We start from the raw sequence: 26,317 nt of genomic DNA on the forward strand, positions 1-26,317 counted from the left end.
ACAAAACACCTTTGAACTCTGAAGAGGATTTAGAACTATTGCTATACAAATGGTTCTTTATTTACTCTCTGAACAAAGATTTAAGGAGAGGCCGAAACATCTAAGGAGAGAGGAAAAGGGAGATAGCTAACACTATAAATGAAGGCATGTTTGTTGACCAAATAAAACCAGTAGATAACACAGTGGAAGGCTGTTAAGAGGAACTGACAGGAAATAAAGGAAAAGCATCTTAGCCATTCAAAAACAGTAAAAAGTGTATTTTAAAAGAATTAGAAACCATGACACTAGGTAGATGATAGAATTGTTTCCAACTCAATAAGATAACAGAAATCACAATTAGGTACATTTTCAAAATTGTATTTCCAACAATTACCAGGTCTGTGGATGAATCATTCATTTTTGACTGTTTGTTTTCCACAAACATATCTCATTATCAGCTGACAGTTTTAGTTGACAGCTGGCCTTGTTTCCTATTTTCTGACACTAAACCAGGTTCTTCAAAGACCGATTGGTGTGTGTTTTTTTAACTCTAACAATGCATGATGATTGCAGTCTTTTGGTGTATCAGGGTCGAACCCTTTGCATGTCTCAACTTTGTAATCTGTGGCCGCACCTGCAGATACTGTCATTAAAGCAAATGTGGAACATATGCTTACAGTGGCTTGGTTGTGGACGTGTGTCACTGACCAAAATGGCTCAAATAACCAAAAGAGATTCAAGCAGAGAACATTACCCACAGGTGTAATTAGGACACAAAGCAGAGACCCATGCACTCTGTGTAAATGCCAAGAGCAGGGATAATATTATTAAGTCTACTAAAAGTCTGTGATGTCTTTTAATTTAATACAACATGAGAATGTCAGTTATTGTAAATGAGTAATTAGCTTTTTAAAGATTTCTGCTCAACTTTGGCCTTTAAGTCATGTAAAATAAGTTAAGAAAAATGCTGCTGAATATTTGAATAGGCTTGATAAAAAAAGCCAATAGGCTGAACTTATTTATGGCCATGTTTCAGAATCCCAATACATAAAGGGCTAACGATATGTCGCCGACATGCTCATGAATGAAAATGTATTAATACAGTATTTAATGATTTTGTTATATAAGATTAACTTGAGATAAACTATAAAATAAATAAAATATTCCTCTGAAAAATAAAAAAAGAATAAACATATAACCTATGTCCACTTGTTAAGGTTTAGACAATACAGGGAAAACTACAAGTTAAACTTAAACTGGAGGGTGACTGGTGGTTTTAAAAATGTGCATATTATGCAACATTTTAAACATTAGTAGATATCAAATATACCCTGACTAAATATAACGGTGAGTAATGTCTTTCGAAAAAATAAAAATACTGTATTGAAACTCCATGTGAGCTTGTTTTCAGCTCTTTGCTCATAAGGGATGGGAAGGCGCTTCCTTTATCTTGATTATGATTCACTCAGAGGCTCAAACATGTTTCATACATATTTTTTCACATGAACCCCTCCCTGTCCAACCGTTAACCCTGCTGCCGGAGCTGGAGTTGGACTCATTTTCAGGTCGTGAGTTTCATGGCTCAGACCAGCCCACTTGAATTCACAACTTTCTACAGTAGATAGGCTAGATCATTTTAGGCTTACTAGTATATGAGTCAGAAAATGTGCAATATTGTCAACAACCTTGTTATTCATCCAAACAAACTTACAAACAAAAAAACACAGATATTCCTGGTGCCAAAATGACAGAAGAGAAAAGACAAAAACACACAGAAGAGTGTAGAAAGATGTGAGGAAAAACGACCAGGAAGGCAAAGCCAGGGTGAGAACTCTGTTTAGGCTGGAGTTCAGACCTGCTGGGTTAGGCTGAATGCACCACCAACCTCCCCATAGTCTCTCACTCTGATGAGGAAGGAAAACAGAGGAGAGGAGAACATTTGTGATAAAGATGATATGGGAAGGCAGATCCAAGGTGATGAGCCCATTCAGGCTACAGCTCCCAGGGATTAAGCTGTATGCCGTACCTCCCCCTAGTTCCCCATTTTCATGAGGGATGAAGGAGAGAAGAGAAAAGGGCATCACCTGTCTTTCACAAACTCTGCCCACACAGAATTTTTTTTTAAAAGGCAAACTGAACAAGATCATCTCTGCTATTAAAAACAACATTATACCCCACCTGCATAAATAAACAACTGTTGAATTAGTGGAATTTTTCAAATATCTCTTGGACAATAAACTTCGCTCCAAACATACAACCATGACAACCACAAACGCTACAAACCAAGACTTTCTACCAATCAACGATGAGGCCTGAATGAAGAGGAAGCACACATTAAATACACAGACAATCAGGGGATAACGAGACACAGGTGTGGATAATCAGGTTGTGGCAGACACACAAGGTGGGTACATATATCATTTATATGTGTCTCTGTCAACTAATGTACAGTTCATGTTGTTGTTTGGTCATTACTTGTTGTCTGGTTTTTGCTTGTCATTGTGTCTATATGTAAATTTGTATCTGTGTCTACCACCAACCTGCCAAAGGGTCTAAAAATGGAAATTAACCAATGGCTACAATCTGGCATATTTACATGTTTATGTTCATACAGGTGCACTGTCCCTATTAAATGAATAAACAAATGAGCAACAGGTTCTGAAATGAGACATGGGTGAGTAAAAACTACACAAAAAAAAAAAAAACAGGAACTAATTAAAATGTAGAAAAATTTAAAAACATGACTATTTGACAGCGTCAAAAATGTATGTATGCACTTTTGCAAAATGTTTGCACTTTTGTGTTTCTGTTCTGTTAACCATCACCCATGTGTGATATATGTTGTAACAATACCTTTGAAAATGAGTAGTACATGATTTTCTTCATTCATCTCCTTGTCACCAGTCATGTAGTTTGACATGGTCGCGGTCACATCACCAGGTTGTGATTATGGGTGACACAGATGAACATACACTTACAATTGGGCAGTTATCTGTTGATGTCACTGACCAAAATGAGGTCTATATATCATCAGTCTCTGCAGTGGTTTCAGAGTGTGGTTGTTAAGACACAGTTACTTGCAGATTGTCACTCACCTGAGTCACACACACACACACACACACACACACACACACACACACACACACACACACACACACACACACACACACACACACACACACACACACACACACACACACACACACACACACACACACGCACACTCACAAGCACAGCTATGCAATCATCTAAAATAATGTAGAGTGGGGAGTCATAGGCATGATTTGTCTTGATTTTAAAAAGGCACTGGTGTCAGACATGACATCGTTTTATATAAAACAACATTAACAAGCTATGTATCAGACTGAGTGGGGGTAAATTAGTCTTATAAGTTTCCAATACGAGAACTTATCTTGTCAATATACATTACATTATGATGCAATTTTAAAAGGTTTAATGTGGTGTTGTGGGGGAAGGTCTGGGCAGGTGATTGGTTGGAAAACACCACTCCATAGTCTGTCAATGGGGGAGACTTTAAAACTGACCGACTGGGGAGATTCAAATGTCTATACAGAACTTTGACAAGCAGGAAAGAGGACATGAGGAAATACGGCTGGAACAGTTTCAAGGATTTAATTTTAGGAAATCCTGCTGTTGTCGACCAGGTAGGATCAAACCTGTTTCACCAGACTTTCACTTAAATATTCTTATTTGTAATTCTTTTAATCATAAATGTGGGATAGTTTAACACAGAGTTTTAATTTGGTACCTGTCTGTGTGTAAAAATGTGTAATGTGTTGATACTGTTTCACTTGGAAGGTAAGACAAGATGTAATAATAACAATATAAACAAATATTCCATTTAAGTGGTTATGTTAGTAAATATAACTTACTGTTATGATGGCAAAAAAATTGGATTGAACTAATTGTTCATTTGCTAACATCATGGCAACTCGATGCTATTCTAACACTAATGGAAATTATTTTGAAAGTTGCAAAACCTTTATAATAAATGTATTTGTGGCATATTCAATCTTGAACAGCGCTGTCTGTCTCTGATGTGTGACCATGAAGCCAGTCTGTAGTTTGTTTAAACCAAACAGTAACAGAAATGTGTGTAGCATAATTCTAAGATTTTCTTTTCTTACTGAAGTTTTTTTTCTTTGTCTCAGAAAAAACATGATATTTATGACATTTACCGTATACAGCTTTAATTAGTTTGAAATGTTCAACAAGCAGGACCCACACGTGGATGTTGGTGATGAGAACCCTGAGCGTGGGAACTGGGCCAGCAAGAGAGAGTACATCCTCTCTACCATCGGCTATGCTGTCGGACTGGGAAATATCTGGAGATTCCCATATTTGGCCTATAAGAATGGAGGAGGTTAGTGTTTTCTATCTCATCCCTTTTAATAGAAATACTGTTTGTTTTTGAATCATTTCATTCCTGTACCAACCAATGTGTCGATTTGAACAGGTGCCTTTCTGATCCCCTACTTTGTGATGTTGGTGGTGACTGGAATTCCTCTTTTCTTCCTTGAAAGTGCCTTGGGACAGTTTTGCAGCCAAGGTCCGATTAACATATGGAGATCAGTACCAATACTGCAGGGTAAGAATAGTCCTTCAAGACTTGTGAAATCATTGAGGTACATCTGAAGGTGAAGAGGGATTTAATGAGGCTGTCGGTTAATGATCAACTTTGGAGGCAAAATCAATGTGTCAGGAGAATTATTCTTAAAGCTATGAAGAACTTCTTCAAACTTCCTTGTGTTGATATTGGCAGCCTTTGTGGACAAAGTAGTAACAGCTTATCTCTTTGCTGATCCTGCCCTTCAAATCTGTGTTTACTATCTCTGAAGAAAGAAATTCTCCTTTGGCAGTGATCATGCAACAAACCTTTTTTTGTTCTTGTTAAGTGGGGGTTATTTCTGTAGTATATAGACAATTATGAAATCGTGAAACAGTTTGTGGATCATCTTAGATTTATTCAGCCATGGTCAGACAACACAGAAACACAACACACATGGCTGACAAAGTGCAGACCATCGCTGACCTATGCTGACCAAGATCTCACAATCATTGACAATCATTGACAATCATTGGCAAAGTGGCAGAATGGCAAAGTCTTCATCTTCACAGTGTTGCTTATAGTCTGCTAAAAGGTACAGCCCACACATTCCTGGCTGCTTCATTACATCTCTAAAAGGCTAGAAAGAAGACATCACGTAAACATTTCTTCAGTCTCAGAGTCACATTTCCTCACAACAGACACTTGGCTCAAAACCAAATATAACTCTGCTGCTATGAGGTCTCTAAAACATATGTATTACAGCTTCACAAACCTAAAAGAAGAATTCTTGGAAGATATATCCACAAAATTATCAAGATGAATGAATTCATGAAAATACGTACTAACAGTTCTGCATGCTGTGAATAGCTTCATCAAATGCATAAAAATAATACATTTTGGACTGAAATGTCTAAATTGCTTTTGTATATCAAAAAGAGGCATCAGTATTACCAATAAAGAACGCCTCACATTAAGTTTAAGTTTATCTGTAGCAAATATGAGGCTTTGGATTCAGACCAATGATATGGTTATCTGCAAATATTATGTCAAAGTAAAAACATTTACAGAATTTGTTGCTATTCTTCATATAACAGGAAAACCTGTACTTAGACTTTTTCAGCCCCATAAGCAGTACACTTTGGATTTTGCCTCCCATCTATTATGCTGAAAGAACATTGAAAAAATTAAATAATTGTGAAAGACTTAAAGAAATAATTAACCTGATTCCATTAAAATTTAAAAAGAAATGACTGTGATTTGGAGTGTAGTCAAATATTTAACCAGCTATACAAATAAAAGCTGATGTGATCATAAGTTCATTGTATGGTGTAGCTTTGTATTTGAGCCAGCTTTACAAATAAATTATTACATATTACTGAAGGACGCTGAAGGAAAAGATCAAGTTTGTCTTGAGCCTTGAAAGGAAAGTAAATAAAATGGTTTCTTTTGCTACACAAAGAAAAAGACGGCTCATACACACTGCAGGGCTCCTTTATTCCAGAAAATTTATTTCACCAGGTTAGAGACGCTTCGAGCAAATCTGCGCTTCATCAGAGTCAGGAATATTGGAGCCCTGCATTGTGCCAGTCGTCTTTTTCTTTGTTTTCATTTACTATTTCACTCGACTCAGCACCTGCCCTCCTTGGTTTGGATGTGCAGTGGGAAATAAAGTTAATAAACTCTTGGAAATTAAGTAAAAATAAATGAAGAGCAAACAATCTGTTTTAACATATACACACTTTCTTTTCATGAATTTGTTTTTCTCAAGCCAGGGACACATTCATTGATATAAGTCTCGCTGAAATATCACATAAGGCTTCTGAAAATGGTGCTTTGTATAAGCAACACTCCTTCATAATCGCACTCTGACTGCCCCTTCAGGTGTTGGAATTGCCATGGTTATGGTGACTTTAACAGTATCAATTTACTACAACGTCATCCTCGCCTACAGCCTGTACTACATGTTCGCCTCCTTTCAGTCGCCTCTGCCTTGGTCCAGCTGCTCTGACTGGTCCAACAGTAACTGCAGCAACACGCCCATAGGTTTGTCTTTTATCTCCAGAGATGTGAAGAGCTGTTGATTAAATCTGCTGTATGGTGTAAATTAACTCTTATACTCATTAAAAGACATTGTTTGTAATCTTCTAGTGTATTGCAATGTCAGTGGTGTTTTGGTGGCTAACTGGACTCATCAGGAAAACAGCACGTGTCCTTTATCTAACACAATCACAGATCCTGTGCAGAGCCCGAGTGAGCAGTACTGGGAGTAAGAAAAACACAAGCACAAATACTCACATGTTGTTCTTATGGCTGTACACTCACATATCTCTCCTCCTCAGCCTTGTGGCTCTGCAGAGATCCAGTGGTCTGGATGAAACAGGACCAGTAGTCTGGCACTTGGCCCTCTGTCTGCTGCTGAGCTCCTTGATTGTTGCTGCAGCACTCATCAGAGGCATCAAGTCATCTGGCAAAGTAAGTCACCATCTACTTCATAGCAATTCACTGTCTACAGTCCAACTTTGGGGCAGATTCAGCTAGATGCAAAATCAACAGCCATATGTCCTGTTGTTATTGTTTTAGGGATTTTCCTCCTGTCACAACCTCAGCTGATGTAGACGGTATGAACATGGGTCAGATATACATGTCAAAGACAAAGAAGTAAATAAAAAACATGTGTGGATTTGTTTTGGACCTATCCGGTGCAGCTGTGGTTAGACAGGGATTTGATTTCTCATACATCCACACTTGATTGACTATGGATATCTGTACTAATTTTGATCCATCTGATTGGATAGCTGTTGAGATACTTCTGTCAATACCAAGGAAGTGGGCCTACTGGCAGATCAGGCAGCCATTGCTAAAAATGTAGGAGGCAGCAGCTTAAAACAAAAACTGGGCATTAGTGTATAGTCTGGCTTTTTTCCATGGATAGCAACCATATGTTAAAAAAGGTTTAAAGTTGACAATCTACCACCAATATTCAACATTATAGTATTAAAAAATGTTGTTTTTGTGATTCCGATTCCAATTCATATAGAAAAAAACAATGTAATAAAAGTGATCATTAGAGTAGCCAGAACGTTATAACTTTGGATAGAAGCAGACTAGGTGTATTTCCGTCTCAGTATTTGTGCTAACCTAGTCATACCAGCTGTTGGCGAGATTGTTTATCAATCTTTTCATCTTTTCTCAGGGCCGGTGAGAAAATCAGGGTTAATCCAGAATACTTCCTACTCCTTTAAACAAACACGTGTAAATATATGTAGCCTAAGATAAAAACATTTCATCACTAAAATGCTGTGTTTTTGATGCATAGGAAAATGAATAATATTATATCTTCTAGGCCCTAGTTAAACTTAAACTTATCTACCTGTGATTTAAAAATGGTATCTCTTTGCTTTTCTCTCTCCAGGTTGTGTATTTCACAGCTACATTTCCTTACGTGGTGATTCTGATCCTGCTGATCAGAGGTGTGACACTAGAGGGAGCTAGAGATGGAATCGAGTTCTACATTGGTTCCAAATCTAATTTGACTAAACTGACAGAGGCACAGGTGAGGACCCATTTTTTGTTTAACGGAGCAGAAATCTATGACAGAGTATTCGGGCCATTAAGGCCTTTTCAAAAATAAAGTTGTTATACAAGAATAAAGTTGTTATTAAGGAAATGCTCAGATTGACTATTAATTGTCTGGAGAAGGGTCAGTTTCTAAAATAACATTTAAAGAGTCCTGATAGTTGATAGTAAGACTTTATTCTCTTATTATTACAACTTCATTCTACAAATCTCAGACTATTTATTTTACTGTGATATGGCCCTAATACTCCTTCCCAGTAATCACAGTGCAGTAATCTATATAAATAAAAGACACATTTTATTGACTTGAACCTTACCTTGTTTTTTTAGGTCTGGAAAGATGCAGCAACTCAGACTTTCTACTCTCTTTCAATCGGCTGGGGAGGAGTCATGACTCTCGCTTCTTACAACAACTTCCACAACAACATGTTCAAAGACACTTTTATTGTCACACTCACTAATGCAGGTAGGACCTCGTGCAACAGCAGTAGGCTTGAAATAATTTAGACATTAATCTCATGTCATTTTTTTTGTTTTTGCTGTTTTGTTATCTTTCAAGGTACCAGTGTGTTGGCAGGCTTTGCAATATTTTCCATCTTGGGTCACATGGCTCATATCTACAAAATGCCTATTGAAGGAGTAGTGAAAGACGGTCAGACACACGCACTATGTGAGCACCAAATCATAAAAGTTTGGGAGACATCCTGGTTGCCTCTGATGTTCTGTTTCTTTGTCTTTGAGCAGGATTTGGCCTGGCATTCATTGCATACCCAGATGCTCTGTCTAAGCTTCCCATTTCCCCTCTGTGGTCTGTTTTGTTCTTCTTCATGCTTTTGACTGTTGGTTTGGACTCTCAGTTTGCAGGGATAGGTAAGCTCTCAGTTCCATTTCATGCTTCCAAAACATTCAGATTATTACTTTTGATGCAATCTGGAATCTTTCCTCTTGTCATTAGAGGTGATCTCTACGTGCCTAATTGACAGCTTCCCGAAAGTCTTCAAATCCAAACGGGGTTTAGTGACAATAGCAACATGTTCCATCCTCTACCTGCTGGGTCTGCCCTGTGTCACAAGGGTAGGTCTGATTTATTGTAGTTAAGCTTTACGGTTCTGTTGTCTGAGGCAGGCCTAGTTAACCTACTCAGCTCATATGTGTTCATGTGTTTGCATGAGACAGGCAGGAATATACTGGGTGACTCTCATCGACTCATTTGTTGCCAGCTGGGTGCTGATTTTTTTGGCTCTCTTTGAAGTCATTGGTGTCGCCTACATTTATGGTAAGTATAATAAGTGATATGTTTATAATAAGGTGACAGAGAGCCATAAACTGCAGCTAATTCTTCATTCTTCTCATGGTTTCCAGGAGGGAATCGTTTTATAAAAGATATTGAGATGATGATTGGAAATAAGAGTTTTGCCTTCTGGTTTTGGTGGAGAGCATGTTGGTTCTTCATCAGCCCATGCATCATCGTGGTGAGTCACACAACATCACGCAATATTTCATCAAAAATTATTAACACTGCACTGCCTCAAACACATCACTACTCCTCTGTCAGGAGCCACTTAACCAATATTTGAAGTCAAATATTTAATTACAGTAACTATATTTACATATTTAAGTTTGTATGTTTGGTCTTCATGTAACTCTCCTTGAGCACAATTTAAAGAAGTACAAATTAGCCTGATCAAGGTAAGAATACTTCCTGTAAATTTGCATTACATACATGGCTGCTGATTTTGTCGTGTAGGTGATCCTGATCTGGTCTCTGATAACATTCAAACCACCCAAATACGCAGGAGTGCAGTTCCCAGCATGGGGCTTGGCTCTGGGCTGGTGCATTGCAATATTTATTCTCCTCTGGATCCCTGTTGTCGCTGTGTATAAGCTGGTTAAAGCAGAGGGAGGCCCCTGGAAGGTACAGTATGTTTAAACATCACCAAATTATGTTGGTATTCTCTCCCCAATGTGTGTTTCTTTGCAGAAATCTTCGAATAGCTAACAGATTTTAAAGAAAAAGTCAGACGCTTGAGTAAATTCTTCTTACTGTTGCCGTTGTTCTCATGAAGATATTCTTGTGTGTATGAAATTAAATCAAATGAATCAGAGCACCATTCACTGGATATTATCAAAAGCCATTAAAACCCCCAATCCATAAACATCTATAGGCATCTGAAAAGTGTTTTCACAAACGAATATCACATTCAAACGATGTTAATAGTTGTGCGTAACTTTTAAGTATCTTTTAAATGATGTACAAAAACTTGACATGTTATAAATTCAGATCTAAAGCCATACCACTACATTGGAAAACATTCAAGGCTATATTAACATTAGCTGAGATAGCTTGTGAATATATGTTCTGTATTTTAATGTTACATAAAAGAATACAAGAAATAAGATTTTCCCCTGACATAATAGTATAGTGCTGTAAGTGCAACGAAACTTAGAAGCAAAACTTTACAAGACCTGTACAAACAAAGGAAGAGAAGCAAACGGTGACTGGAGCTGCAGCTGACCACACGACTTTAACTAAAGAGTTTGGCTTGCTGTGATACAAAACTAAGCCGACCAAACATAGATAAATAAAAATAACAAGGAGGAAATAAGCAGCAGAAGGAAACAGATACTAAAAAATGATACAAACTTCTGACAGAACACAATGGTGGTGAACACAGTTACTGTAGCATTTTTTTTTTCTATAGCCGGAGAGGTTGTACCTAAATTAAAGCAGTGAAAGTACAAAGTCAACATCTCTTACTTTCTGCAGCGTCTGAAGTCATTGTGCTCTCCAACTGAAGAATGGCATCCCTACCTGGACATCCATCGAGGAGAACGTTACTCAGAGGAACGCTGCCACCGCAGGAAAAGCCAAGGGAACAAAGCAAAAGTGGATGTCAATGTGATCTCTAGCTCCTGGCTGTGATGTATTTTTGTGTGTGTGTTCAGCTGACATTTTTTCCTTCGATAAAGCAGTGTGATCTTCAATCTTGAACACCTTGTACTGCGGATTAAAGTAACATAAGTGATGTTTAAATCCATAGGGAGAAAAGAGTGGATACAATACAACAGTTATGATTGACAAAAACCCCAAATATAGCCTACAAATACACCACATTGCTACATATTACTGACACTGAGTTACTGTAAAAGTCACACAATCAAAAAGTCCTGCCATAAATATTAAGTCAAGGAAGGTTGTTTTGGTCAGGCTTTTTCCTCTCATACCCTTATCACTAGAAAAAAGTTCCAACAATTCGTGATGTAACCAGTTTACAGCAGGTTTTTGGTGTACTCAAGAAGGAGAGCCAAAACTGCATTGTGATCCAGGTTAACATGTGATTTTATTGATGGCTAGGAAGGTTATTGATTTCATGTTTTTTTAAGTGTTCTTTTTATCCCAGATATCTGCATCATAAGCCTCATAACACCCAATACTGCAAGTGAGTTGAATCTTGGAGTTAATTGTGTTATTTTAATAGGTTCATAATCATGTCAAAAATAGATGATCTAAAAAAGGCATCAAATATTGCAAAAGTAACAACATTAAGTGCCACAAAAAAGTCTGTTTAAGATCCAGAAAAAGCTGTTAATCCAGTTAAACCATATTTAAAAGCGACTGATGTCACACCTTCTATTTACAAAAGGACTGCTTTGTATTTGTTTACTGTGTTTGATCAAGCCTGAGGAGGGTTACCATTAACTGTCAGATAAAATGATAATAGTGTCTCTGTGACTGTGTATTTTTTATGATGAACAAAATAAAAACTGATTTGATAAATTTGTTGTTCAGGAGTTTAATATTTTCCTCTGTGTGTCACTGGTGTTGTTTTGTTTACACTGTCAGCATGTGATTAAAGCTTCTGTCTGACATCACTGAAAAACTATCTTTCCTTTTACCCATTTTTAAATCAGACTTGATTAGGCCACAAAATAAGTGATTCACACTCTAGAAAACCAGTGTCTTGATCATTATTATTGAATGTATTTAAATAACCTTTACGTTGTCCACTGCTAATTGTCCCTTTGATGCAGGTGCATTTGGGTTCACTGTAACACACAAAAACCAAAGGCACGGATCAGTTGTTTACTGGTGTTCTAACTTGCCACTGGCTGTGGCTTCATATCTGTCAGACAGACATGCAAGTGTAAATGATCTCATCTAATGTCCCAATAATGGGAAGACAAGTGGTTGCAAGACAATCTATTCCTTTAACGTTAGCTCTCCAGCTGTACCTCCAAGAGCAAAAAAAGTTCCAAGTATATTTTGCCAGATGCGTTAAGTCTGAATATTAGTTTCCAGAATCAATCAAGGCCAGTAATGGTTTATTGTTATTGAACACAATGTTTAGGTAATCAATGCATAATGATGATGAACATCCAGTGAGCCTCTAAAGAAAGGATCCTTCTGAATGATTGTTTACAGAGCAGTAGCCTGCAAAGTTAGCTATCTTTAAACTTTGATGTTATACAGTAAAAAGGTACGATTCTGGATTTTACATTAAAAAAATACTTTTGGACAGTGGCCATGTCTATTTCACAACAACAATTTTGTTTGATTATTACAAAACATTAGATTTCTTTTCACACACACCAACTTGCCAACCACCCACCCCCTTTTGAGTGTGAGAAGGCGAAGGTGACATGAGTGAGTCGAAGGAGACGTATCAAAATGTCCATGTAGCGACATTTAATATACCAAATATTGTGTAAAAAACACAGAGGGGTTAAGAAGAAACACGTTTTGGTTGTTGTTCTGATAGAAGTTATAACCAAGTCCAATGCGTATCCTCGGTAAGGATAAATCAATCCATGTATTTAAAGTCTGTGATTTTAAAGTTCCAATAATCCACACTGACGATGTATTGATAAATCCAAAACAAAATCAAACTAAAATCAATCTGACTCCCCAAGACGGTCAAAAATGGTATGCATCCCTAACACTACTGAATGCAATCACCTGGATCCTCTGCTTTATGCAGAGCATAAGCCAAGGCTATCTAACCAGTGTTCAGTATCAGTATTACACATACATACAGTATCACACAGTGTGACTTATTGAATCATTCAAAGATCTAAATGAGCAAAAATAAAAAAAATAAACACATTTTGGCTCTAAATCAACACTCTAAATCAATGAAATTAAAGTACTCAAAATAAATCCTGCAGAGGAAATATGATTTAAGTATCTTAAGCATTATTAAGCAGTATGGCATCTTTTACGGTCAAATCTTGTTCTGCATATCATTTGTGCTAATTTTGATTTCAAACTCAACAATGACTTGTAACCTGAACTGACTGCCTGCTGAAACCATTAAGTGTTTGTGTAAATTTCTCAAACATGGGAACAGCTCATTTTAAGTGTGTTTGTCTATGTATGTGTCTATGGGTTGCTGTCACTCTTGTTTGTCATGACTCCGTTTTTACCTGACTGCCCTGTTTGTTCATCCTGTTTGCTTACTATTTGATTAAGCCCAAAGCTTGTCGTAGGGATCAGCTGACTGTGTGATGTAGGCTGCAAACACACAAATGAGTGTAGATTTGACTTTACATCTCTGTCATAGGTGATCCTGAGGTTTGGTCTGCAGAAATGTGTATGAAGAGCTGATATGACATTCTCACAAACAGACCTGTTCGTCTAAAGATTCATTGGAAAGAATTCAGTTGAGTGGGTGTGACTTTGGATAATTCTATTAAGTCATTTGGAATTTCTTCATCAAATCATCTGAAACACATGACTTGAAATGAAGAAATATGGCTCGAACCTTCCCAAGGATCTTGCTATTCTCTCTGATCAGGTAGGACTGCAGACATATGTAACTAAATGAAAGTAACTGTAGGCTAAGTAGGACTATACCAGTCAATAATATATGTGGTCATTCATTATTCACAGTGCTAAAAAAAAGAAAACAGATTCACAATGTTTCTAGTCAAGCAATGTCACACAGAAGGAAATGCCTTTGTACAGAATACCATGTCATATCATGAGCCGACTGAAATTAAATATTGACATGATGTTGGGCACGCTGATGGTGTCTGGTAGCCCGTCATTGAAAAGACCAACAGTGAAATCCCTTGCAATTCTGAATTCCTAATCATGTTGACACATACCACAATGTGTTTGTGTCTGTATGATTAACAGTCAGCGGTTAACTAAATAGCTTTAAATGGAGAGTACTGTGGAACAGCATGCTGCAAAAGGCAGAGGTTGGAATTCAACCCAAAGCCACTGCAACAAGGGCTTTAGCCTCAGCACATGGGGCGTGAGACATCACCACCATGCCATCTGGCGCCCCTCCTTTTATGAAGTTTGAATATAAAAAACATAACATTTTTAGTGCCAATAGCCTAGCACTAAATGTACAGAGGCTATAGTCCTTGTCGTAGCAAATGTGGGTTCCAATCTGACCTCGGCACTTTGCTGCATGTCAGCCACCACTCTCCTCCCAACAGTTCCTGTCTCTCTTCAGCTGTCCTGTCAAATAAAGACAAAATGGCTTTTTGTGCCTTTATTCAAGAGATAGGACAGTGGATAGAGTCAGAAATCAGAGAGAGAGAGAGAGTGGGGATGACATGCGGGAAAGGAGCCACAGGTCCCTGGCCGCCCTCTTGGAGGACTTCAGCCTCCATACATGGGGCGTGCGCACTAACCACTGCACCACTGCGCCACCAACGCCCCAAGCTGATAAATAACTTCTGATTTGTTTTGGTGAAGGGTTGTTAATCAGTGGATATAGCTGTTGATGAAATGTTAAACTGTAGATATCTAAATAATAATACTGTTAACAGTTTGAGGGGATTCTTGTAGTGTACAGTGTTTATCTTTAGTGATTTTGTAATACCTGAAATTTACCAAACACAGCATACTGAAGAACTTAAATCATTTTCTTTGCCGCTTTGAGCAGGACTTTCCAACCGAAGATGGTGATGAGAATCCTGAGCGTGGAAACTGGACCAACAAGACAGAGTACATGCTCTCTATGATAGGCTTTGCTGTTGGCCTGGGAAATATCTGGAGATTTCCATATATAGCCTTTAAAAATGGAGGGGGTATGTATTTGGCATCACCTATGTTACAAGTAGTTTAAGTATCTTGGAAATCTTAAAAACTTGATTTAATCCCTGGGCAGGTGCCTTTCTCATTCCCTATTTCCTGATGTTGGTATTTTGTGGAATTCCCCTTTTCTTCCTGGAAAGCGCCATTGGTCAGTTCTGCAGCCAAGGTCCAATCAACGTGTGGAGAGCTGTGCCACTCCTGCAGGGTAAACCTGACTAAGCAGGAAAATATTTCAAAGAATTCATTGCATAAGGCAAAGATATTGATATAACTATATTGTTTTTATTTTATAATATGAATGGAAGTTGAAGTGAATTCTGCAAATTTGTGGAGAAAATTCTCAAATTTCAGTGAATTTTTGCTTATAAATACAAATATTGTAAAATCCTTTTTTGTTAATGGAAAAATCCAATATTGGTTTACTTGTTCTAGCTTTAATTGAAGATAAGTGCAGTACCAGTGAAGTACTTCATCTATAGACAATGATGTATGGTTAAAACAATATTCTAATAAATTAATATACATTTCAATGTTATTTGTGAATCCATTATATCTGTTCATATATATGTTAATATACCTGTTGGTCATTTTTTCATCCCCAGTCGATTTTAACCCATAGAAAAATGGTGATGTGAGCTTTGAGGTCTCAGTGAGGTCAGAATTTGAAGTAAGCATGATGTCACATATTAAAAGTCCCTTTATCATGTATTATCTTTTGCAGGTGTTGGCTTTTCCATGGTTATGTTGAACACATTAGTGGCAATTTATTACAACATCATTGTGGCCTACTGCCTGTTCTACATGTTCGCCTCCTTCCAGTTTCCTCTGCCCTGGTCCAAATGCTACAGCTGGTCTGACAGACAATGTAGCACCACACCTTTAGGTGCATTTTCTTTGTTTTTATTATTATTATTATTATTATATTAGATGATATCTGTCACTCTGAGCAAAAGTTTGAGAACCATTTAAGAAGTCAGTTTGGTGGTGTTTTCTTTTTTTACCAAGGTCTATGAATATAAACTCCTTAACAAACATTATTTCGGTCACTTATTTCGCCCCTTTAATGATACTAATTGGTGTTGTATGTTATATCGTTGGAAAGCCTGATTAGTCACCTTTACAACGAGGTATAACTTGTAAGGATCATGCATTCATAGAATGTGCAACACAGCTAAACGTGAGTAGCGCTCTAAAAAAATGTGCCAAAATCCCATGCAATGTTCTTCTGTTGGTATTCACTCCTGTTTTGAGCTTCAAGTGCTGCCAGGTGTGTGTCAGTTACGGGTGTATGGCACCTGTTTGGCACCTGACTGACAGCACTTGTGGGATCATCTTGGGCATGCTGTTCTTGCCAGACTGACCAACACACCTTCAACAACTCCTGGTTGAGGAATGGGATGCCATCCCATTCCGAAATGTGACCAGGCTGGTGACCAGCATGAGGAGGAGGTGCCAAGCGGTTGTGGCTGCGTATGGATCTTCCACACGCTACTGAGGTCCCTGACAGTGTAAAATAAATAATGTGTAAAAAAACATATTACTGTGGGAGAGTGCAATCATCCATTCCACCAAGCAACTCAAAACAGGAGTGAATACCAACAGAAGAACATTGCAGGGGATTTTGGCACATTTTTTGGGGGCGCTAACCACACGTTTAGTAGTGTTGCTCATTCCATGAATGCACGATCCTTACACATTATACCCGGTTGTAAAGGTGACTAATCAGGCTTTCCAACGATATAAAATAAAACACCAATTAGTATAAGGCGAAATAATGGACCAAAATAATGTTTCCAAACTTTTTTTGAGGAGTTTTTATGTACAAACCCATCACATAGACTGATGCCTTGATGTAGCCTTTAACTTGACTTCTGTTCTTTTCTAGTGTATTGCAATGTCAGTGGTGTTTTGGTGGCCAACTGGACTCATCAGGTAAACAGCACGTGTCCTTTATCTAACACAATCAAAGTTCCAGTGCAGAGCCCAAGTGAGCAGTACTGGAAGTAAGAAAAACCTGATCACATATACTCACATGTGTTGTTCTTATGGCTGTACACTCACATATGTCTCCTCCTCAGCCGTGTGGCTCTGCAGAGATCCAGTGGTCTAGATGAAACAGGACCAGTAGTCTGGCACTTGGCCCTCTGTCTGCTGCTGAGCTCCTCAATTCTAACTGCAGCACTCATTAAAGGCATCAAGTCATCTGGCAAAGTAAGTCACCTCATAGTTAGACTTCTCCTGCAAATAAAAGCGAAAGTCTCCTGTGCTTAATCCTTACTCATATCCTTTTCACACATTCAGTAAAAAGATGAATGATTTTCTCTCTCCAGGTTGTGTATTTCACAGCTACATTTCCTTACGTGGTGATTCTGATCCTGCTGATCAGAGGGGCGACACTAGAGGGAGCTAGAGATGGAATAGAGTACTTCATCGGTTCCAAATCCAATTTGACTAAACTGACAGAAGGACAAGTAAGAACCTAACTACTATGTATGCTTAAGTCAACAAGAGCAGAATATCTACACTAATATGCAAATATTAAGCAAATACAACATTTACCACTAAACATCCTAGCGTATGGCTCGCATGCTAACATTTGCTGATTACACCCAACATTCTGTGTTTTAGGTTTGGAAGGATGCAGCAACTCAGACTTTCTTCTCCCTGTCTATTGCTACGAGTGGAGTTTTGACTCTTGCTTCCTACGGCAACTTTCACAACAACATGTTCATGGATTCAGTTATTGTTGCTGTCACTAACCATGGTGGGGGAAAAAACTATTCTATTGGTGCACTTTTTCTAATCACAATAATTAATTTGCATTATCATCTGATCTTTTTTGAGCAAGAAAATAGTGTAATGCATAAGTACTTAATTTAGAGAAATTGAAGTCAATATGTATACTTTTTTTAACATGAGTGAAAGTATCAAACCAGACACCTGTAAACAGCAATCTGGTGGGACAACTAAGTGCTCATAGAGTCATTCTATCTTTTTGTTTAAATTTGATATTAGACCCTACAAATGGATTTAAAAAGCCTCATCCTAGCTCTCTGAGATTATTTCTGATGTCTGAAGTCACTCACTTTGAGATTGTCATCTCCTTTTAGTTACCAGTGTGTTTGCTGGCTTTGCCATCTTTTCCATCTTGGGTCATATGGCTCATGTCTACGGAAAACCTATTGAAGAAGTGGTGAAGGAAGGTCAGACAGACAAAGTCACTCGTCATTTTTAATAAACTTTTAAAAAGCTGCTCTTTGACGTTTTGTGTCTTCATCTTTTCGCAGGATTTGGTCTGGCCTTCATTGTGTATCCAGATGCTTTAGCTAAGCTTCCCATTTCCACCTTCTGGTCCATCCTGTTCTTTTTTATGCTCTTCATTGTTGGCCTGGACTCCCAGTTTGCACAACTAGGTAAGATTTTCTTAAAAACATTAAGGTTATGGTTAAGCATGGTTAAGCTGTCATGCTTTGCTAATTTATCTCAAAACCATTCGGCTATCATCTGAGGAGGATTTATGCCTCTATCTGGGCATACAATGGCTAATTTTTCGGTTATTCTGGTGTAGGCAGTGGTCAGACATATTCCAGCCTACACTTCCTTTGCCGAGCAATGCAATGGAAAAGCATAATTCACCCCTCGATATGTCCGCAAAACAAATGCCATGACTTTTTTAGGAGTGCCTGTTCATATGTTTATGGTCGGACTCAGCTTGTATAAATAGTAAGCTACACACTGGCTTCACACTGGCTTACTTTGCTGGTATGAACCTGAATAATTAAATAAATCCTTTCCAGATTGAAGCTGATGGGATCTGGGATGTCATGACAATCCTTAAATCAGCTATCAAAACCTGCTGATATGTGACTGGTCAATACTACGCTTACTACAAACGTACTACATGTCGAAAGCAGAAACCTTCCAAAGTCTGGTCCTGAATCTGTAAATACAGATTACTAGCTAAATGATAACATCTATCCTATCCTATCCTGTACTTTACTTCTTTCAAAGCACTGGATGTTTGAAGCTACAGATCACAGTGTACTACCAAAAACTCAACAATTCTCAATTCTCTCCCCATCATTAGAGGTGATCATCACCTGTCTGTGTGATGCCTTCCCTGAAGTCTTCAAACAAAAGAGAGCTTTATTGACAATAACAGCAGTTTCCATCCTTTACCTGCTGGGTCTTCCGTGTGTCACAAGGGTAAAGTGAATCTGCCAGCAATGACTGTATTCCTATTATCTTATATCATCACACCACCCAAATGCTGTCTCTCTCTATGTATTAGTTTTTTATACAATTGTCTTTGGTATAGGCAGGAATATACTGGGTGACTCTGATGGACCAGTTTGTTAACAGCTGGGTGCTACTTCTTTTGGCCCTCATCGAGGTCATTGGCATCTTCTACATTTATGGTAAATAACTCTACCAGTCATTGTCTTTTCCATATTTACAAAATGTATCAATATTTATACTACAATTACTGTAAAACTTTGTCCACAAGATATATCACAAAATGAAATTCCTCACAGCTGCATTTAAATGAATAGTTAGGTACTTTTGAAGTTAGGTTTTATGAGGTACTTGTCAATCGTAAATATATTAGCCACAGGAGATGCTTGTCAGCTCGGCCCCACAAGGAAGCTAGGCTATATAGCTTGTTTGCACCACATCATTTATGTAATTTAAAGAAAAAACAAGCTAAGGATCAACATCGAGGAAAATGTTCACTATATTGAAAAAAATCTCAGCAATTTACTTTTCAGCTAACATGCAGTGGATCAAAGCCAATAACAGTAGGGCTCATTACCCAAACAGTCACCTTCCAATGGAAAGGGTACAGGGCCCACTCAAGAACACTGGCCAAGAATGCATCCTCAATATTTCATCAAACTCCTGACTGGGAGATGCAAGTAGACCTGAAGAGGAGACTGGTCTTCCTAGAGGAGGTGGCAGTAGCATAACTTCAACCTGATCTATTTTGGCAATACAAGGCTAGAAACATCTTACTGGCTGAACTTACAGTGCCCTGGGAGGATGAGATTGCCATCTTACTAGGGCTAAAGAAAACTAAGTAACAGGACTTGATGGATGAGTCTCATATCAGGGGGTGGCTTACAGGATTTTTTGCTTTTGAAGTGGGCTGTCGTGGCTTGCCCATCAGCATCACTGCACTTCTTCTAGCAAAGGTTTGGGCTGGAACCCAACCTGCTGAAGAAAGCCACAAGGGAAATAGCCATGGCAGTTGAGGCCAGTTCAAGGTGGCTATTGTTGAAGAGAGATCAAATTTCTAACCCTGCCGCTAAATTAACTTTTGCTGCCCCACTTATAGGCTAGGCATAGATGTTAAGGGGCCAAATGCCTGTGACAATGAGACACCTTCTGAAGCTGCAGCAGGGTTTCCCAAAACCAGAAATGCTCTATCTAGCCTATTACTTTATGATATAAGGATTATGAACAAGAAAAGTTGGATGTTTTTGCCCTTATTTTTAGCAGCTCCTGCAGTTTCTGCATGGAGCAAAGCATCTCAGATATGTATTTCACCTAAAACAGACTGAAATGAATACTGATGCCTCTGAATGACCTTCAAAAGCAACCCAGTACACCAGCAGTAAGATTGATAATTTATCTATAGATATTTTTAATGTCTGTAATCGCTGGCCCCGGGAGAGCATGGTGCTGTAACAGCCTTTGTTGGCATTTCAAACATCAAAGATTCACAGTGAGTGATATGATTACCCGTTAAAATAGGCAGAATGAGATCTTTCATCAGAAAACACCGCCTACAGACAAGACTACTAGACAAGATCCGCAAAGAGATAAGAGGTACTGGCTTGTCCACAGGGGGTACCAAACTCAATGAAAAGACCCTTAAAGTAGCTTTAACAAAAAATACTTAAAATAAAGCTATTAGTTGTGGTTTCTCCCAGCTCTTGGGATCTTGACTTGGTAGGACTCAAATACTAAAGATTTCTATAATCATGGGTTAATTTTTTGTCCTTCTATAGTTTCTTAATTGTTTCTCATTGCTGAAACCTTAACAGTCAAGCGCTTGACTTATTTTCATGTTGGTACCAGAAGTTCAACAGCCTTATATTGATTTTAAGCATTAACATGTGTTTGCTGTCTTATGCATTGCAGGTGGGAACACTTTTATTAAAGACATTGAGATGATGATTGGAAAAAAGAGCTTTTGCTTCTGGGTATGGTGGAGAGCATGTTGGTTCTTCATCAGCCCCTGCATCATACTCGTAAGTTGAACCTGTCTTTTGTTTTTTTCCTTTAAATATTAAATGTGGTATTTTCACTTTTAACTTAACAACTAACCATGCATCTTTTGTTAGCTTTATACTAATAAAAAATACAATTAGCTAGTAAAGAGTTTGTATATGTGTGACATGCCCTATCATAAAAGTAGTTCGAGGAGTGGGCTGCTGATTACCAGCATGACTTATGCATACAGAGCATGAGGCTCATCTTGTTGCGATAAGAGTTATAATGGCCTCTTTCGGCCTGTATAAATATCATTAGATGTTCTGTTAGTGACTCAGTATTTTATCTAGGTGGTCCTGTTGTGGTCTCTTATAACCTTCGTGCCCCCCACCTACGGAGGGATTGAGTACCCAGCCTGGGGCATGGCTCTGGGTTGGTGTATGGTTGCTTTCATCCTCATATGGATCCCCTTGGTCGCTGTACATAAGCTGATGAGAGCAGAGGGAAGCCTCTGGCAGGTGTGTATGTTGTCTGGAATAATACAGGAAGCCTTTAAAGCAGGATGAGTAAATGTGCAAACATATTTAATGATCTTAACCATCCCGTATTTTGACAGCGTGTGAAGAGCTTGTGTGTTCCTTCTGAGAAGTGGCATCCCTATCTGGAGATCTATCGAGGGGAACGCTACTCAGAACAAAACTGTTGCCATAGAAGACCAGTGTCAACAAACAATAAGCAAATGTAATTTGTGATTCAGAAATAATGCAGTCAAACTGAAGGTTAATATGAAAAATACATGCAGCTCATGGCTTTCATTTGAAAGTTTTTACACGTTTCTGCACAACCAATCACTTCTAGCCAAAGCTGAACACCCAAATAAAGTACTATAATATGGTCATGAAAAAGACTGCCAGATGATCTCCTATGCACTAAATATTACATTTTGTTCAACAAAATTAAAAAACCAAAACACTATTACATTTTATAAAACAAAATGACAAGCTGTGAACCACTTACAAGCACTGAGACAAATGTACAAGTGGCAGAACACTTTTACCAGTCCCCAAACAAATTTACAAACTACAGAATCTTGCCGGAAAGGGAATGTACCAAATGCAGGAAGTGACACCAGAGGTGATTGAGTGAGGGGTGATTTTGTTTGTTTTTGGCAGAAACACTTGTCTTAGCGCTTGTAAAACTGTTTCATATCTTGTTATTTTGTTTTATAAAATGTAAAAATGTTTTTCAAGATGTAAATTTGTCTCAAATTTTGTGAAAGTGTTTCACACTTTGTAATTTTGCTTTGCACTTCCCAGCCACCATATGTAACCCATCAGCTATTGTCTGACAATTATTTAGCTCCTTCTTTATATCTATGAAACATCTGCACATCCATGCAGAAACTCACATACTTCCCAGATTGCCTTTGTAGCAACTTCAAGAGAAATCTACAATTTTAAGGCACTTTAAGGTCCCTTACTAGAAACAGGGCTGTGTTTTTTGTCTTTCATGTTCTAGGGATTTAAGGACTACTAGGATACCATATTGTTTTAATACCTGATGTCTTAACGTAGCTCCATCACACTAAATGTCTTTTGAAGATTGACGTAATGGATGTGCATTTTGTTAAACTATTTATCTTCTCAGTTTACATTAACAAATGTCAACCAAAGATGATAAAGTCCTCATTTTGGACCCCTTTGCTGATGCATTCAGCCCTTCAATAGCTCCATCTAGTGGTCATTTAGTACAAAACTAATCCTGATTCCACAGACTGCACTGCATTGTTTGTCTAATGAAGCACATCAGGGCATTACTTGCTGATGCTTATTTGTTACTCCACTTAAATTCTAATGTGTTTTTTTTTTTACCACCATCTAATTAAGAGCCATTTTGTCTTCATGACCTTTGTAATTTTTTTTAACCCCAAAACGTAATGGAAGACAAGGAAGGCGCTACATTACAGGAAACTCCACTTGTATCGAACGTATATACTTTTTCTCACTAAAAAATCGAGTTCAGCCAAATTGTTCCAAGGCTAAGAGTCTTATATGTTAAATTGCACTGGCATTTCTGTTCATCTTTAAAAAAAATGACCACTGACTCCTCTATGAGCCCTGTGCCTTGTTTTTAAATGCTGCTTTTAAGTGAATTGTGTATGAGTATACCAGCAGTGAAGAGTTGACTCAGAATGTATGTTACTTTTAATTGAAACCTATTGTAGCATTCACAGTCATGTGCTATATAAAAGGTATTTAAATGTGTAAACATTTAATGTATGTGTGAGAACTTATTACCTCTGTAGTAGCTAGCAACACATTTAAATCTCATGAAAAAGTGTTATTTTGAAAAGCTAGCATTCAAACATAATGATTGACCCAGGGATTTCAAGTTTTAAAACATGGTGAACATTTTCTTTCTCTTAATTTCATTTGAGCAACAGGGTGATAAAATAAAGATATTAGGACGGTGTTCATGTTTAAAAACGTATACAATAATGAAAAAGATTTTATCTAAACTATATTTGCAAATGTTTAATTGAGAAAATGTACCCATGTGTGTTGGCTATAGTTTATATATTGTCAATATATGTTGTTGCCAGTAGTGTTTTTATTTTCATGTTTGCTTTGACTCCTTATATGAGCCGTCCACTGTCTTGTTTTATTGCTGAATATAAGGTGAAAATATGTGATGAATTTACAAATTGTGTTGCTCCTGATCTCCTGACCCTCTTTTTTAGGGTCATTCCTTGAGAACAAAACACATGAAGGTCAAGCATTGTTTGAGATTAAGTATGAAGACTGCACAAACAAGTGAATTATGTTAAAATGTAGAAGCAAAGCTTGAACAGTTTCTGTCAGCAAGGAGTTCACCTAAACAGAAACTTTCACATGCTTAAAATAAAAAACTAATGTAATTAAACTGTGAGGGTTCGCCCTACATTTGCATTTACTGTTAATTAGTTTGTTGTTGTTGTTTTTGACTTCTCAGTAAAGTCAAACTCATTATTTTGTTGGCCTACACCAGTGCTGTATTTTCCCCTATTAAGTACTGTTACCATTCAAGTGTGTTTTAATTATGATCTGATCTGAATTCGATCTGAATTTGATATTTTACAGGTTATTGTTGTGCTGCATGGTTCACACAGAATTGTTAAAGTTTTTTATCTTTACATTTAGCTTTGCACTTCCAATGTGTTTACTTTGAGTATAGTACTAGTTAATTAAATACAGTAATATATATATATATATATTTAAATTAAAAACCCATGATTAAAATTATTTTCATTTGGCAAACATAACAAAAGTTATCATTGATCACCTAAAACAAATAGTGGCCATCATTATATTGCAATGGAGGAGGCTTTTTGTCCTGGCTGTCTGTTTAGCACCTACATACCCTGCTGACTGAAATATGAGTCGTACTGTACACTGGCTGTTTCAACAATTCAAATATTGATTTAAAGACTGCTAGGTATGCTCCTTCAGTTAAAGCCCAGTTTATGTTTGTTTAAAAATGGAGATCACACAGGCTCTTAAAAGGTTGATAGAAGTTAATTTCTGTTTTTTTTTCTGAGCACAAATCTATTAAGACAGACACAGTGACCTTTGAGAAATGTAATAATAGGTTGAAATAATAATGATGAACTTTTATTTATAAATAACATTAAAGGGATACTTCACCCATTTGCATTAAGCTTTGAAACCTGGTAGTATTTTTTGAATGGTCGTGCATCTCGCCCTCATTTTCCCCTGAGATGGGAAATCTTTGTATTTCTAAGTCTTAAAAGGAGCTTCCAATGACGCAAAATGATGATTTTTGCATCACTGGAAGCTGTTCCGGTTAGCCGGGTGAAACTACAACTCTAGTTCCTCATATTTTTGACCACTGAAGCTACAGACCAATCACAGATCAGTGAGTGGGAACTCTCTCCCAGAATCGAAACTTAACGTCCCCATATTGCTTGGTAGCTATGCTGGAGAAAGCTGATAATGGCGAAAAAATATAAATATAGCGGCTAGATGGCTACTGCCGACAGGTCGGTCTTGTCTTTTGGCTGCTGCGGCCGCTGCCCACCGCTGACGGCCGCTCACCGGGGCCGCTCGCCGGGACACAAAACCGACCTGTCGGCAGCAACCGTCTCGCGGCTATATTACTATATTGCTGGCCGCCCGGGTCGGCTCTAGCTGGGGCGGGCTGGTAGTGTCTGTGCTCTCACTGTTTGCTTATGGACACAGACATAGAGTCTGTTTTCTGCCAGGAATTTCCAAGATGCTAATTCCTTCTGGAAAAAACCTCAGAATCAGTTGAGGAAACGGCCTTATGTGTTGAAGTAAATATGTCTGTAAATGTTTTTATTACTATATTTCCACTACTATACTGTATATTTTGGAGAAACTGTAACGATCGAATTTCCCTCTGGGATTAATAAAGTATTTCTGATTCTGATTCGGACCTTAGTGGGAGTGGCCTGCGGTGCTGTGCATTCTGGGATTTGGCCTTTCAGCCAAAAAGACACTTTCCACCAACTTCAAAATTGATTTCACATATCTACTACATATATGACCCAATGTCAATACAGATTCATGTTTCAGCAGGTGAAGTATCCCTTTAAGTACATTATTAATCAATGATGCATGGGAGTCAGACACAAACAGTAGTAGACATTAATGCATTAAGTTCAGCATAATGTACTTATTCCCATTTTCAAGGGTCCATAAGAAGTAGAATGCTGTGAGACTGGATATGGTTTTAACGTTGTAAACAGTGAAGGGTTCATGGAGCATCCATTCTTTTAGATTTACTGAACTGATGAAATTAATGTCAACAAAACCCCGACTGGGGTTCAGTAGTATCAATATTTAATGTTGAACATCACATGCCATTTACAAGAAAAAAAACTGCCATGTCACTACTAGTAT

The 26,317-nt window shown here is 37.9% G+C and overlaps 2 protein-coding genes across 2 annotated transcripts; both read left to right on the forward strand.

Annotated features, from left to right (window-relative positions):
* Positions 1 to 3,527: 3,527 nt before the first annotated feature.
* On the forward strand, positions 3,528 to 11,903 carry slc6a14 (solute carrier family 6 member 14). The gene is made up of 15 exons (XM_029278999.2): positions 3,528 to 3,644; positions 4,219 to 4,363; positions 4,457 to 4,588; positions 6,431 to 6,592; positions 6,698 to 6,815; positions 6,889 to 7,021; positions 7,962 to 8,102; positions 8,456 to 8,591; positions 8,685 to 8,777; positions 8,870 to 8,995; positions 9,081 to 9,199; positions 9,302 to 9,401; positions 9,488 to 9,597; positions 9,873 to 10,040; positions 10,893 to 11,903. Exons 1-15 carry the CDS (start codon positions 3,579 to 3,581, stop codon positions 11,046 to 11,048), a joined length of 1,905 nt encoding a protein of 634 aa, XP_029134832.1. The 5' UTR covers positions 3,528 to 3,578; the 3' UTR covers positions 11,049 to 11,903.
* Positions 11,904 to 13,674: 1,771 nt separating this feature from the next.
* LOC109990277 (sodium- and chloride-dependent neutral and basic amino acid transporter B(0+)-like) lies at positions 13,675 to 25,797 on the forward strand. Its single transcript, XM_020642334.2, has 15 exons — positions 13,675 to 13,920; positions 15,028 to 15,172; positions 15,253 to 15,384; positions 15,901 to 16,062; positions 17,065 to 17,182; positions 17,258 to 17,390; positions 17,510 to 17,650; positions 17,808 to 17,943; positions 18,290 to 18,382; positions 18,467 to 18,592; positions 19,267 to 19,385; positions 19,498 to 19,597; positions 21,324 to 21,433; positions 21,746 to 21,913; positions 22,012 to 25,797. Exons 1-15 carry the CDS (start codon positions 13,867 to 13,869, stop codon positions 22,138 to 22,140), a joined length of 1,866 nt encoding a protein of 621 aa, XP_020497990.1. The 5' UTR covers positions 13,675 to 13,866; the 3' UTR covers positions 22,141 to 25,797.
* The last annotated feature ends 520 nt before the right edge of the window (positions 25,798 to 26,317 follow it).

Source organism: Labrus bergylta, chromosome 5 (assembly GCF_963930695.1).
Source record: "Labrus bergylta chromosome 5, fLabBer1.1, whole genome shotgun sequence".
Lineage (NCBI taxonomy): Eukaryota > Metazoa > Chordata > Actinopteri > Labriformes > Labridae > Labrus > Labrus bergylta.

Excerpts from the sequence above, each read along its gene's own strand:
- slc6a14 (XM_029278999.2), top strand. The coding sequence starts at position 3,579 with ATGAGGAAATACGGCTGGAACAGTTTCAAGGATTTAATTTTAGGAAAT. Across the intron at positions 4,589-6,430 it reads ATCAGTACCAATACTGCAGG|GTGTTGGAATTGCCATGGTT; the intron begins GTAAGAATAGTC and ends CTGCCCCTTCAG. Across the intron at positions 8,103-8,455 it reads CTAAACTGACAGAGGCACAG|GTCTGGAAAGATGCAGCAAC; the intron begins GTGAGGACCCAT and ends TTGTTTTTTTAG.
- LOC109990277 (XM_020642334.2), top strand. The coding sequence starts at position 13,867 with ATGAAGAAATATGGCTCGAACCTTCCCAAGGATCTTGCTATTCTCTCT. Across the intron at positions 18,593-19,266 it reads CTCCCAGTTTGCACAACTAG|AGGTGATCATCACCTGTCTG; the intron begins GTAAGATTTTCT and ends CCCCATCATTAG. Across the intron at positions 21,914-22,011 it reads CAGAGGGAAGCCTCTGGCAG|CGTGTGAAGAGCTTGTGTGT; the intron begins GTGTGTATGTTG and ends GTATTTTGACAG.